The sequence below is a fragment of the Chamaea fasciata genome, unplaced genomic scaffold (assembly GCF_029207755.1).
Source record: "Chamaea fasciata isolate MVZ Bird 193981 ecotype frontalis unplaced genomic scaffold, bChaFas1.0.hap1 SCAF_5, whole genome shotgun sequence".
In the NCBI taxonomy this organism is placed as follows: domain Eukaryota; kingdom Metazoa; phylum Chordata; class Aves; order Passeriformes; family Sylviidae; genus Chamaea; species Chamaea fasciata.
In genome coordinates this window covers 26,421,059-26,433,961 of record NW_027094090.1, presented here as the reverse complement: position 1 = coordinate 26,433,961, position 12,903 = coordinate 26,421,059, and the positions used below count along the sequence as shown (strand labels likewise).

Sequence of the window (12,903 nt, the reverse complement as noted above, 5' to 3'; positions counted from 1 at the left end):
AGTAAAACAAAATGTGGAAATAAGAGATCCAATTAACATTAATCTGTTTTTCCTAATCTGAGATATGCATGAGGACAAAAAAGTGCTCTTTTAATGAGTCAACACACCCGCTCCTCACAGTACAAGACCAACAGTAACCAAATAAAACATACCTGTTGTGTAATTCTGTGCTGCATTGTAAATTTGGTATTAATGTAATGCTTCAAAAGCTAACAGAACATTTAGTTGATATACTGTATCTGTCTATTATGTATAATATCTCTTCATAAATATGCATGTGTAACAAAACTGGCAATTTGAAGAATTTATGTAAAACTTAGGAATTCTCTTTGAAATTATGGGTCCTCAAGATATATCTGTTTCAACCTGCATGCTCTATATTGATGAAAAGAAAGAAGTTCTTTCTTTTTTCCTAATCTTTTTAGTGCACTGAATTTTCAAAGAACACTGCCACAAGGCCAACCATGGAACATAATGAAATGCCAGCAAGCTGAAATCAGATGGAAGACCTTCAGACATAAAGAGCTGGCAATTGCTCAGAATGATTTATATTCCCATGTAGGTTAGTTACCAAAACATGGATCATATCTTGGGAAAGATTGGTGATGCTGAAAGAGAAGTAAAAAAAAAGGGAAGAGAAGCATTTAAGGGAAGGTAACATAATGGCCACTCTGGAGTACGATATAAGAAATCTCAAGAAAAAGTTGTTGCAGGAATGTAAGAAGTTATTTTCTGCTGTCGTCGCCAGACAGAGACATTTGAAAACATAAAATTACTGGAATTACAAGGCTAGATTCAAATTTACTTTTGACCAATTTAGGCAAACTTGGTTAGAAAAAAAATGGAGCTGGGATAACCTTCAGTGAATGCAGTGAGAAGTTGGAGGGAGTGAAAGTAAAGGCCTTAATTAGGAAACTTTCAGACTTCTGGTATACTTAACAGTCTTGAAATACAATTATGAACATACTTAAACCAAAAGTATTTTGAGGTGAGGTATGTTTTCAACCCTTAAACTCTTTAACCTTTATTTAAAAATCTGTAAATTGGGGGTATGGATGTTCAAGTATGGCTCCTAGTGAACAGATACACTCTCAAAACAGAAAGAAAAATGCTTCTTTTTAATGTAAAAAGCCTACATGTTAATTCATGCCTGGGGGCTTCTGAAATTGAAAAATACAAGAAGAGTAAAAGGATGAATAATTGCTTCTACTAAGAATATGTTGAGACTTTAACATTGAACTTCCAAGTGCTAAAATGAAGAAAGAGATGCAAGTCTAGTAGACTTTGACTCAGCATTATGATTTAAGGCTTAGGTATGCTGTGATGTGAAAAAAAGTGCATTATATAGCAGTTTTGTGAAAGGATTTCTTAAGCCTTTCTACTGGGGGATGCTGGAAGATTTGTTCTGGTCATTTCAGTGTGAGCATCCTAGAAGGAACTTTCGGAACCAGTGTAGTTCATGGGTTTCTATTACTTTGGTGGTAAGTTTCAAGAAACATACATACTTAGAATACTCTTTACAAATGTTCCACTTTCATAAAAGCTACATCTTTCTCTGCCTTTGTAATAAGACCAGAAATGGTTACTGTAAGCAAGTGATAGGGATCAACTGTTTCAAAAATAAAAAAATATTTGAAAATTTTTTTTCACTCATGAGACTTATTTACTTTGAATTTATTTCTTGTGAGACCAGGTTGCAGCTTTTGAAGCGTGGGACAAAAGGAAAGGGGTTGCAACACCAGATAATGAAAAAACAAGATCCCAGTGCTGTAAGAGGTCACAGAATTCTTACTGACCAAATTGCTTAGCTACTACTGCAGAAAGAGTATATTTAAGGTATGTCCATCAGTGCCTCTGCCCTGTTTTTATGACATTTATTTCCCAAAGCCTGTATTTTACACTGAATTAGGCAACTTTCATTGTCCTGAGTTACAGCGGTTGACATTATGATATATTAAGGCAGCAGACTGGCAGTTATTAAGTAGAGTCAATTTCAGATTATTTTGGTAGTGTAGATAAAGTGGTCATATGCTTTACATTCACTTCTGGAAGGTCAGTATTCCTTTGGAAGTAGAAGAGATTTTAATTCTTAATTCCTATTAAATCTCTTGGGAGTTAAGCAGAGAAACCTCTGGCAAAACTCATGAAATTTCAGATTTCTAGTCCTTTACATTTCTATCTATAGCTATAAAGATTTCCTTGCTGGCCCTTCTGAAATTGAGAGCATGTAATCCTTTTTACTGGGATTTCAGTGTTACTTTTGGACAGGATAAGAAAATCTGTGAAGTTCTTATTTAATACATGGAACCTCATGACTAGGTGAAAGGTGTTCCTAAGGAACAGTTTGACACAAACACAAACAGATTGCTTTTATCAATGAAATAGTAAGAACAACAAAGCAGAAAGGTAAGCAGATGTACATCAATCATGTATGGCACACATGGATTAAAAGTGTGCAGAGAGGCACTTTATATTAGTGTGGTGTCCTTGAGAGTGGGCTGACTTGTGGATTTTCCTTTCCCTTTGTTGATAAATCTTGGCGGGGGAGCAAAACAGTAAGTTAAATATACAAGTTCTGAAGTGTATTAATGAAGTGAGAGTGGGGAGAATAATTTTTTCTAATATTTATTAAGATGTAGGTCAAATAATTTACTGGTAGCAGACTGAGAGAAAAAAAAAAAAGACAATCTATTTTAAGAACCAATTTAGATTTTCACATAAATGGAAATCAAGAGTAATTCTACTGCATTACACAGAAGTATAAGGGCTGGTGCAAGGTCAGAATGAAGCCTCTTGTGTTTTCTGTTCAAAATGAATTTAAATCAGGATGACTGCACTGATTTCAGCAACTTCAGGCTGTTTTTAAACCAGATGAAAATTTGACATTCAGTTATCACAATAAATAATTCAGCTAATATTTTTCTAAGGAAAGAGATGTAGATGGAGAGTAACGTGGCTGCAGTTCCCAATGAGCACCATCTGACGCTACTGGTCAAATGCAGGGACCCCTCCATCCTATCAATGTATCTACTGCATCCAAACCTGTATTTTGTATTTGACCTTGTCTTAAAGTCCCACTGATGCCAATGGGAACTCCATGTCCAACAAGGTCTTTTATTCTGGCTGTCAAATCTTAATATTTTCAAAATGTTGACCTGGGCAGGAGCTGACATAATTCGCATTTGGGGCTTTACACTGAAGCAGTTGAATTCCATTTGGAGTAGAGTACTAGCCCCATAAACCCATCCCTAAAAATCCCTCTCCGAAAAGAGGATTAGTGTACATGTGTTGCATTTGCTCCCTTTTTTTCCATAACCTTTTAATGCCTCAGGGATTGAGTTTCACTAGACACAGTGGGAGAATCCTGGTACATCTGGTTTCCCTGTGGTCTTACATGATGACTGAACAGCCTCACAGCTTTTGCAGTCAGGTTCCCTATGGGCTCACACTGTGATCAGATTTGTTCACCACAAATATATCCTTGTTTGCAATGAAGATACGAATGAATTGAGCTTCTGTTTATGCATCCCATTTACAATCAGGATTTCATAGAATCATACAGTAAATTAGGTTGGAAAGGGCCTCTGGAGGTCACCTTGTACATTTGTTGGCTCAGACTCTTTCCCAAGATGATTTCTGTATTCCCCCTTTTTTTTTTTGGATGGAAAATTTAGAATATCCTTTCATCTGACAATGTCCTCTGCTTTTTACTTCTCCTAGATGTATTTACCCCAGCCCACATGGATGCTGTATGTTAAAAGATTATATACTGGGTTTTTAAAAATGAAGTGTACCAACAATATTAAATTTTGAAATGTGAATTCTGGCATGGAAGGTTACAGATGTATCAGCCACACAGCTATTCCTGAATGCTTAAACAAATAGCTCATCACCTATTTGGCTTTTTTCACAGTAGGAGGTGAATCGATGGAGCAAGAGGGTAGCAGTGGTCTGGGCATGCATTTGGCACCCAGGGACACACAGCTGTCTGTCCCTTCCTAGGCAGGGTTTGAGGTTAGCCAGCATCCTGGGCATCAGGACAGCCTGCTGCCATAGCCCTGGCATGGGCTGTGGGAAAGTTATATGGGATTCAGAAGGCAGAATGGTCACCCCTTTAGAAAAGCTGGATTTCAATTTAGGACAATAAAATTTTTTGAGCTGACTTCATAGAGATTCACACTAGAGCCATAATTATTACTAAGTAATACGCACTTTATCTCCAAAAAGCACTTTTTGCCTATTCTTAATATAACATATATTTTTGTGATTTATGGGGTTTTTTTTCTGCAAATACAATAGGATGAAAAACATGACTGTGTAACATTTAGTGCTGAATAGTGGTTTCTTATTAGCAACTGCTCCATATATACAATCAGCATCCTTAATTTTATTTTTTTAAATTATTACTCCTTACGAAAAAGGACTTTTTTCAGTAGATATAGATCACTTTACATAGTGTCTGCAAATATCAGATAGACTTTTGGAATTTGATCACAAATGGCATTTCTGAAAAGATCAAAGTATTAAAAAACTTAATTTTTCCTTGCTTTTCATGCAGATGCTGAAATAAATAGGTGCTGTTGAGGAAAAATGAGTCAATATGGCTTCTACTGATCTTCCAGGTAATTTGAATAGATAAAAAATAAAATTTCAAACTGCTGCCATGGGACTTATGAACAATCATGTTAGGTTAAAGACTGAGAAATAAGTGCAGGTATTGAGCGTGTAATTTCCATAACCATATCTGTTCAGAAATATGTTGGCAGAAAATGCCCTTGAAAAGTTCTAGAATTCTCATTTCACAGGTAACTCATGAAATGGAAAGCAAGCAGATTTTGATAAAGTGACCGTTTTCTTCACTTTAATTCTGCCAAGATTAAAATTGGTCATGTTTTAGGATGGTGGCTTTTCTGTGAGAGGGTAGGGAATGACATGGAGTTAAATTCTTATTAGCACTATCACAATGTGTGCAAATCAGCTGCACAAACAGAAGAATGGAAAAACAGAAGAAAAAGACAGACCCTTCTCTTCAAAGTTTCACAGAACTGTGTTGCTCTGAGTGTTTCAGCTCTGTTCAGGAAAAGAAGCTAATTTTCATGCTTTTATACTTGCCAAGTGAAAAGTAGCAGTAGGAAGATGTATACAAAATTTTAGTACCTTGAATGAATGGCAGCTCAGAAAGCTGCCAGAACTGTTGATTCCAGTTGAAATTTCCAAGACAATGACTAGTGAGGAGGAACACGGCTGATATGGGAAGACTGAAGCAGAACACAGAACTTTAACCCAACCCAGCAGCAACATCTAGTTTTCTGCATCAGTGTGCTCGTGGACACAATTCTCTCTTCTCTGCCAGTAATGTTTGCAACTCCTAGGTCTGATGGAGGGCACTCTGCTTTCAGGTCTTCACTTATGCTGCATTATGCACCTTCATCAAATCTGCTGATGACACCAAGATGTGTTGTGCAGATGCCTTCCAGAGGGACCTTGACAGGCTCGAGTGGTGGTCCTATGTGAACCTCATCTCATGAAGTTCAACAAGGCCAAGTGCAAGGTCCTATACCTGGGTTAGTGCAATCCCAGATACACCTACAGGCTGAGTGGAGAGGTGATTCAGAGCAGCCCCAGAGAGAAAGATTTGGGGGATGATGGTTGATTAAAAACTCAACGTGAGCCAGCAGTGTGCACACACAGCCCATAAAACTAACTGTGTCCTGGGCTGTATCAAAAGGAGTGTGGCCAGCAAGTTGAAGGTGGTGATTCTTCTGTTCTACTCTGCTCTCGTGAGACCCCACCTGGACTACTGGATACAGTTCTGGTGCTCCCAGCGGAAGAAGGGCATGGAACTCTTGGACCAAGTTCAGAGGAGGGCCATGAATCTGATGACTGGAGCACTTCCCCTAAAAGACAGCATGAGAAAGTTGGGGCTGTTCAGCCTGGAGAAGGTTGCATAGAACCCTCATAGCAGCCTTCCAACATCTGAGGGGGGCTTACAGGGAAGCCAGAGATGGACACTTCATCAGGAACTGTAGTGACAGGACAGTGACTAATGTGTACAAACTGAAAAAGGAGAAATTTAGGTTAGATATTAGGAAGAAACTTTTGACTGTGATGGTGATGGTGATGACACTGGAACAAGTTGCCCATAGAGGCTGTGGATGCTCCAATCCTGGCAGTGTTCAAGGCCAGGTTGGATAAGGCCTTGAGCAACCTGGTTTGTGGGTAGGTGTCCTGGCCAATGGCAGGGAGGGTTGGGACTAGATGGTCTTTAAGGGCCATTCCAACCCTTTAACACTATGATTCTATGATTATTATATCATTATATGGGTCTCTTTGCTTAGCCCACTAAAGGGACATTTTGTTTTATTTTTCTCATGAAAATCTCTGTTTTGATCTGATCAGATGAATGATCCATAAACAAAAGGCTTTGCTGACTGTCTAGTGTGCCTGTACCTTAATGTGACAGAGCTTCCCACACATTTTCAAATTCCATTACAGAGAAAGTGAGCTGAGGAGACAGTACAAGGTCTGGAAATGTTTTGAATGCCTATATATTTTATTGTTAATTTCAGTTCAAAGAAAGATGTACTTTTATGTTATTTACCATATCATACTTGGTATGTAAATTACAGGTTGCTTGCTGGAAAACTTGTTTTGCAAATGTAATATTTGGTGTTACTGTGTATTCATGTGAACTGAAAACCTTTGTAATTTAAAAACTGATTATATTCTTTAAGAATTGAGTACTTAGTGTACTCAGTGTCTAATACATACTAATGTATTAAAAACTTGTTCTGAAGATTGGTTTCAGCAGGAATTAAGTAGTTTGGGTCCTGTGCATCAATAGTCACATCAGATCTTGCCCAATGTTTTGCTGCATTCGGTTCTGAATTCGTGGTCTCACTTTTTTCCTTTGGTGAACAACTTCCTGTTGTCTTCAGATCATTTACTATTTAAGTGTAAACTAGGAGGACAACCAGACTCAAGCTCTCCACCACTCCTAACAATCTCATCATTACACCAGTTTAGATCTGCCAAACCTTTCATCAGATGTAGAAATAAATGGAAAGGTTACTTCTGTAGCATAATAATTAGTGCATTTACCATGTTAACAGACCTGTTACAGTTCAACCATTTAGCCATGTTTATCTTGTTATAAACAGCGAACTCCCCTGCTCCCAAAGCTTATGTAAAGAGCATCATGCAAAGAGGGCTTCAGGCTGTGTTTAACTGTGTCAATACACAAGTGTCTGGGCTAGTCCAGGGACAGCTCCCATGGAAAGGCACAGTGGCCCTTCTTTGTTAAGAGGTGGACATTGTCAGGCTGTTTGTACTTTCTGCTCTGAAAACAGCTGCTAACAGTATTAGCTTAGTGCACAAAGTGAACTAATTTGCGCAGTATTTGAAATCCTGAAAGAGCTAGAACCCTGTTTTCACAAAAGGCTGGTGTAAAACTAGCTCTTTTAAAAAGAGTATAATTCAAATAACTAAAACACCAGAATGTAATATTAAAAGAAAAAAAAAAAAAAACCCCAACAGAAAATGGTCTTTTATATCCTTGTCTCCAGCTAGAAAACTGACATAAATAGGGTTCTATAAAGGCAACTATGTTAAGATATGTTGAAAATTCATAATCAAAAGGGAAAATAAATCCTTCAGGTTTTCCCTGTACCATGCAAACAGGATTCTTAACAACTACAAGCTGACTGTCAAAGTAGAGGCCCAGCTCCCTGAAGTGCTTCAAAGTAACAGTTACTGAAAGGGGATAAACAAGTAGTAGGACCAAGAGAAGTACAATCACTGCACAAATGTTAACTGAAATTGTACTTTATGACACATTAGTTCATAAAGCTATCTAACATAAGCAAAAGCAGATAAGAAAATAATAGTCAACAGAAGGAATTTCAACAGTTTCAGTAATTTCTGTCGTCTCATGTTCCTTTTCATAAGAATTACTTCATCAAGCTGATGACAAATCAAACATCAAAGTTTATTAAGACAGAGAAAAAACAGGGCTATCTGATTTTACACTCAAGTAATTGACAAATGCAAGTCTTAAACAATAAAGCTTCTATCAGAACCCAGGAAACAAAGCCATTATACTGTGCAAACACCTTTCAATGAAGTACAGACAGCTTTAGGCAAATAATACAGTTTCTCATGTCCCTATTGCCTGAAGATAATTAACTCTGTTAAAATTTTGTTCTCCTGCAGTGAAACTGTTTCCCAATTCTGTGAAAATATTGCCAGGGATCTTTTCCAAGGTGTAGATAAAGGAGTCTGTAAAAATCTGCTTGTGTTAAGATGTATTCTATGGAAAGAGCAATAATTAATATTTTATTGAAAAAATGGCAAAAATTTTTAACTTTGGGAACTATAAAGTGAATTGAATGGCAATTTTTTTTTTTTTTTTAACTAAGCTGGAACATCAAAGATCACTCTTCGATCTATGTTTCCACCCACTCAGTTGAATTTTCATGTACAGGATCATCAACTGCTGCTAGGCAGCTTTCAAAGGTGATATTTCTGTCTGAAGCTCCTCTTAGGGCTGTATATTTTATTTGTACATAGTAGTTTTGCATTGTGTCTCTTTCTGCCAAAAATGGCATGCAGAAATCAGGATTTGGAGAACATGATCTGCCCACCTAATTACTTATGTAAGACCTGCCCATGGCCATTGCTTTGTGCTCTACTGAACAGAGACACAGAGGAAGTGGAAGAATAGTATCAAAATACATAACTTTGAAAGGTAAAAGCCAAGATTTCCAGCAAAGAATGGCAGTGTCCACAGCACAAGATCAGAAGGAAATTCTGTGAACTGTGGAGAGCTCATCTACCTACGCTCCTTATTCTGCTGCTGCTAAAGATTGCGCTCCTTGGCTCAAGCTAGAATACCCTAACAAGTCACAAGTCATGGAGACTTGTGGCAGACGTTCTTGGCTGAGCCATTTCACCTTTGGTACTAAAGAAACAGGTCCTAGACACACTACTGTCCTTCAACCATATACCACACAATCTGACTGAGCATGAATAGAATAAGACCATTTACATCTCCCATTTTGCACCAGGATTTTTTACTTTGGTTTTGGTCCTAATCCTCTGTGGAAGTCATATACATCAATTAGAGAAGGCTAAATGTTTAGCTAACAACATAACTTTGTCACGAGGAATACACTCAAGAACAATGGACTAACTGACTAAACCCCAAATTTTAACAGGTTCTTTCTACACTGTAAAAGAAACATATGCACAATGATCTTGTTGTAATTCTAATAACCTTCTAATGCAGAATCACATAGAATTCCTCATAAAAATAGTTAGGTCTTCAGTTTTGGAGAAAGAAGTACAAACACTAAATTAACTAAGCCTTAAACCTGATGTGCCTAGAAAAAAGGTGAGTACAAAGAATAAACAAGAGACACAGCCCATATCCCTAATCTGATTTACATAGCCTTACATGTACTTTTCTGTGAAATACATTTTAAGTAAAAATAGTGATATCAATCTTAGGTGTATCTACTTGGAAATAAGAACACAAGCTACAGGAGTGGCATATTCTAAAACAAAAATAAAAATATTCTAACAGAAAAAAAAGCCTTTCATTTTTTCTTAGTTCTCTTAAGTCTCATCCATGTGACAGCAAAAGTGAGCTGTTAAGTGTTAACTGTCATTACAGAGAACGTGAGTGCAAGCACACAACTTAGAGCAGTCTAGCCATCTAGTTAGGATTAATTTCAAAACTCTTGTCATCTTGACTGGAAGATTAATAGCTGCTTCCTCCTGATTAAACATTGAAACCAAAATTACAGAACTCGTTGATGGCGTCCCTCACATGCTCAATTTATAAACTTTTACTGTGAGCCACTCTGTAGTTTTACTTCCCCATTCAGAAAGTTTTTACCCTTCCCTAAGGCAGTATTTAATGACAAACAATATAAAATTATCTTTCTGTAATGAGGACAGATCGTACAAATCCCTTATACTGCGTATAGCCCTGACTCTGTTGTACTGAACAGTAAGAGGGGTTTGGAGAAGCATCTACTACATATTTTTTGAAAGTTATCCAGAACCAAAGCTCAGTCTTACACCCAACCCCAAGCTGTGTTCGGAAATTCCCTTCATCTGAGCATTTTCTTGAATTCACTGCAGCCCATTCCTTCTCCTTGCATACAAGCCAAGGCAGGCGCAGAATCCGACGACACTGACAGCGAGGCCGAGGAGGAAGGCAATGGTATCTCCTGCATCCAGGGCTTCAACTACTGGCAATACCAGCAGCAGTGGCACGAGGACTAGGAAAACTTTTGAGGTGTTCTCGGTTGAAGGCATGCTGATGACCAGCTGACCCCAAGGGCAAGTTAAATGAAGAAAGTGGTGGACAGCAGGTACTTCACTGGTTTCTACAAGGAACACAAAAGGAATATTACAGGATTTTCCTTCCTTTTCTCTGGATTTGTCTTGCCAAAAGCCAAGTGATTTATGTATTACAGGTATTTATGTGGGGCTCACGAAATTTAGATTTTATCTTCCCAATTACAAAAGCAAATTACTTATTATCAGGAGACAGCCACAGTGGATTTGCTATCTTGTTATGTAACCCTGTGGAAACTAATCTTTTGAAGACTTACCCTGAGGTGAAGTCAGAACAGGCTCTCCTGCCTGCAGCTACGAGAGCCTGTTTACCTGGTGCTTTGCTACACGGGCCTGTTTGACCAGGTGTTTAGGGCCTGATGGCTGCTGTACATCACTCACCCACACCTCCTAACACCGGGCATCCTCGGGATCCGTGAGCATGGACAGACTACAGGACACTGGGCAGAGTGTGAATTTAACCTCCCGGGCAGTGCCACCGTGTACACCCTCATAGCGGGACAAATGTCTGCCGTGGTTCCTACAACTTGTAAAGGTGCCCCCAAGGAGCGCGCCGGGACCAGCCCGGACCGCCCTCTCCGCAACAGTTCTTCCCGCGCGGACGGCTCGTTCCCGGGGCGCACACGACAAAAACCCGCGCCGGGAAACCCGAATAAGCGGCTGCTCCGCTCGCACCCCGGCGGGGCCAGTGCCAGTGCCAGTGCCAGGCTCCGCCCGCCCCGCACGCCGGCCGGACCCCGCCAGCCCCGCTCCGCCCCGTCCCGTCCCGTCCCGTCCCGTCCCGTCCCGTCCCGTCCCGCCGCCGCGGGGCTGCGGGACGGCCGCTCCCTGGGGCAGCCCCCGGCAGGCCCTGCCCGCACGGGGCCCCTCAGTCACCTCCTGCCGCCGGCTCCGGGCTGGGGCCGTCCCCGCTCCGCGCCGCCCGCGGGGCGCTCAGCAGCCCAAGGCGCCGGCCCGCGCCAACCCGCCGAGCTCCCACTGCCCGGCCGCGGCCATGACAGGAAGGGGCGGTGGCGCGGCCGGGGGCGGGCGTGACCCGGCCGAGCCACCTCCGCTGGGCTCCGCTCCCGCTGCGGCGCCCGCCCGCTTCGCCCCGCCGCGCCCGCTGTGGTTCCCGAGGGCGGCTCCGGGGCACAGTCGCCGCCAGCAGCTCGGGCGGCTCCGGACCCCGCCGGTGGCCCCGGGAGCGGTGCTCGCCAGGCTGGCCGGGGCCTGGAGCGATGCGGCGGGGCCAGGCGCCTCCCGGGAGCCCTGGCCGGGGGTGCCGGCCGATCCCCAGGGCGGCTCCCAGCCGGAGCCCCGGAGTGGCCGTGGTCCGATGAGCCTCAGCCCGTGAGAATGTCAGCAGAGAGAGCAGGGCCACGTGCCCTCACTGCGGCTCCACTGAAGTGGTAGTATAGAAACACACCGACTCGGGCTGGTCGTCTGATCTTTTTTTCAACAAATAAACGAGTAGAAGAAGTCACCATGAGTTTGCATCATTACAGATTTAGGCCTCTGTGATAACAGCACTAGTATGTGCCATCAGACCCAATTCCTACCCTGAGGAAAGCAGTTAAAGCAATTTTATATGGTGGAGAGCAGCCTGAGGCCTTGTAAAACAAAAAACTAAGGGAAGTGTTAACAGGTAATTAAGTGAGAGCACTCCCCAAGATCTTAGCTCATCCCAGTTTTTATCTTATTTATGCTTTGGCTAATACTGCTTGTAGAAATTGCATATTAGGCTGTTTTGTTGCACTAGGTAGCTCCTAAGCAGAGCCCAGTCTTTATTTTTCAGTGGCAAAGGCGTGTGCCTAAGTTTAGATAAAAGACCAGTCAGCAATAATTACAAGTTCATAGTATGTCTATTTGGAGTGCTCAGGGAAATAACCCAAAGAAACTGTTAATTTAATGTCAAAATCAGTCTAGAATTTGTAGTTCATTATGACAAGCATTAACTCATGACTGAGAACATGACTTCATGTCATAAAGAAAGAAACTTATAAACATGTCTCTTTACCAAACGTTTCTGATGAACTTCATTAAAGAGAAATGGAGATCCAGATAGGGCATTCAACATAAGTACTTTGCTTCTGCCTTATAAAATTTCACTCTAATTGCTTTTGAGCAACTATTCTTCATGGCTGTGGGAACTTCACTCGTTGGGGTGGGATGTTACTATTGTGCCGATCATAATCCTTTTTTTAATGCCCTTCTTTTCCCCATCAGTCAGGATCCATCAGCTATCAATTGCAGATGATAAATTTCCAGGGATACAAACATCTTTTTGCTCCTTTATTCCAAGTACCATGAGGGCATCATCTTTATTAGCAGCAGTGGCTAGACTCTGATAATGCAAATAATAATGAATATCAGTATAACTCATAAACATCCTTTTTATTCATGAAATGCCTATTTCACAGTTATTTCAGATCTTAAATACTTGATTCTTCATGTTCAGTTCTGAAGGCATTTTCTCAATTAGCTGATGCCAGATAAACTCACTGGAGAAAAATCTTGAAATTTCTGAGAATGTCATGGCGTGTAATGCCGTGATGC

At 40.9% G+C, this 12,903-nt stretch overlaps 2 protein-coding genes across 2 annotated transcripts; one reads left to right on the top strand and one right to left on the bottom strand.

Moving 5' to 3' along the window:
- Positions 1-7,966: 7,966 nt before the first annotated feature.
- SMIM30 (small integral membrane protein 30) lies at positions 7,967-11,371 on the bottom strand. The gene is made up of 2 exons (XM_066183061.1): positions 11,242-11,371; positions 7,967-10,394 (listed from the first exon to the last, which is right to left on the bottom strand). Exon 2 carries the CDS (start codon positions 10,321-10,323, stop codon positions 10,138-10,140), a length of 186 nt encoding a protein of 61 aa, XP_066039158.1. The 5' UTR covers positions 10,324-10,394; positions 11,242-11,371; the 3' UTR covers positions 7,967-10,137.
- On the top strand, positions 10,725-11,701 carry LOC136290326 (uncharacterized). Its single transcript, XM_066184673.1, has 2 exons — positions 10,725-10,780; positions 10,912-11,701. The coding sequence occupies exons 1-2, from the start codon at positions 10,725-10,727 to the stop codon at positions 11,699-11,701; spliced, it is 846 nt and encodes a 281-aa protein (XP_066040770.1).
- Positions 11,702-12,903: the final 1,202 nt, after the last annotated feature.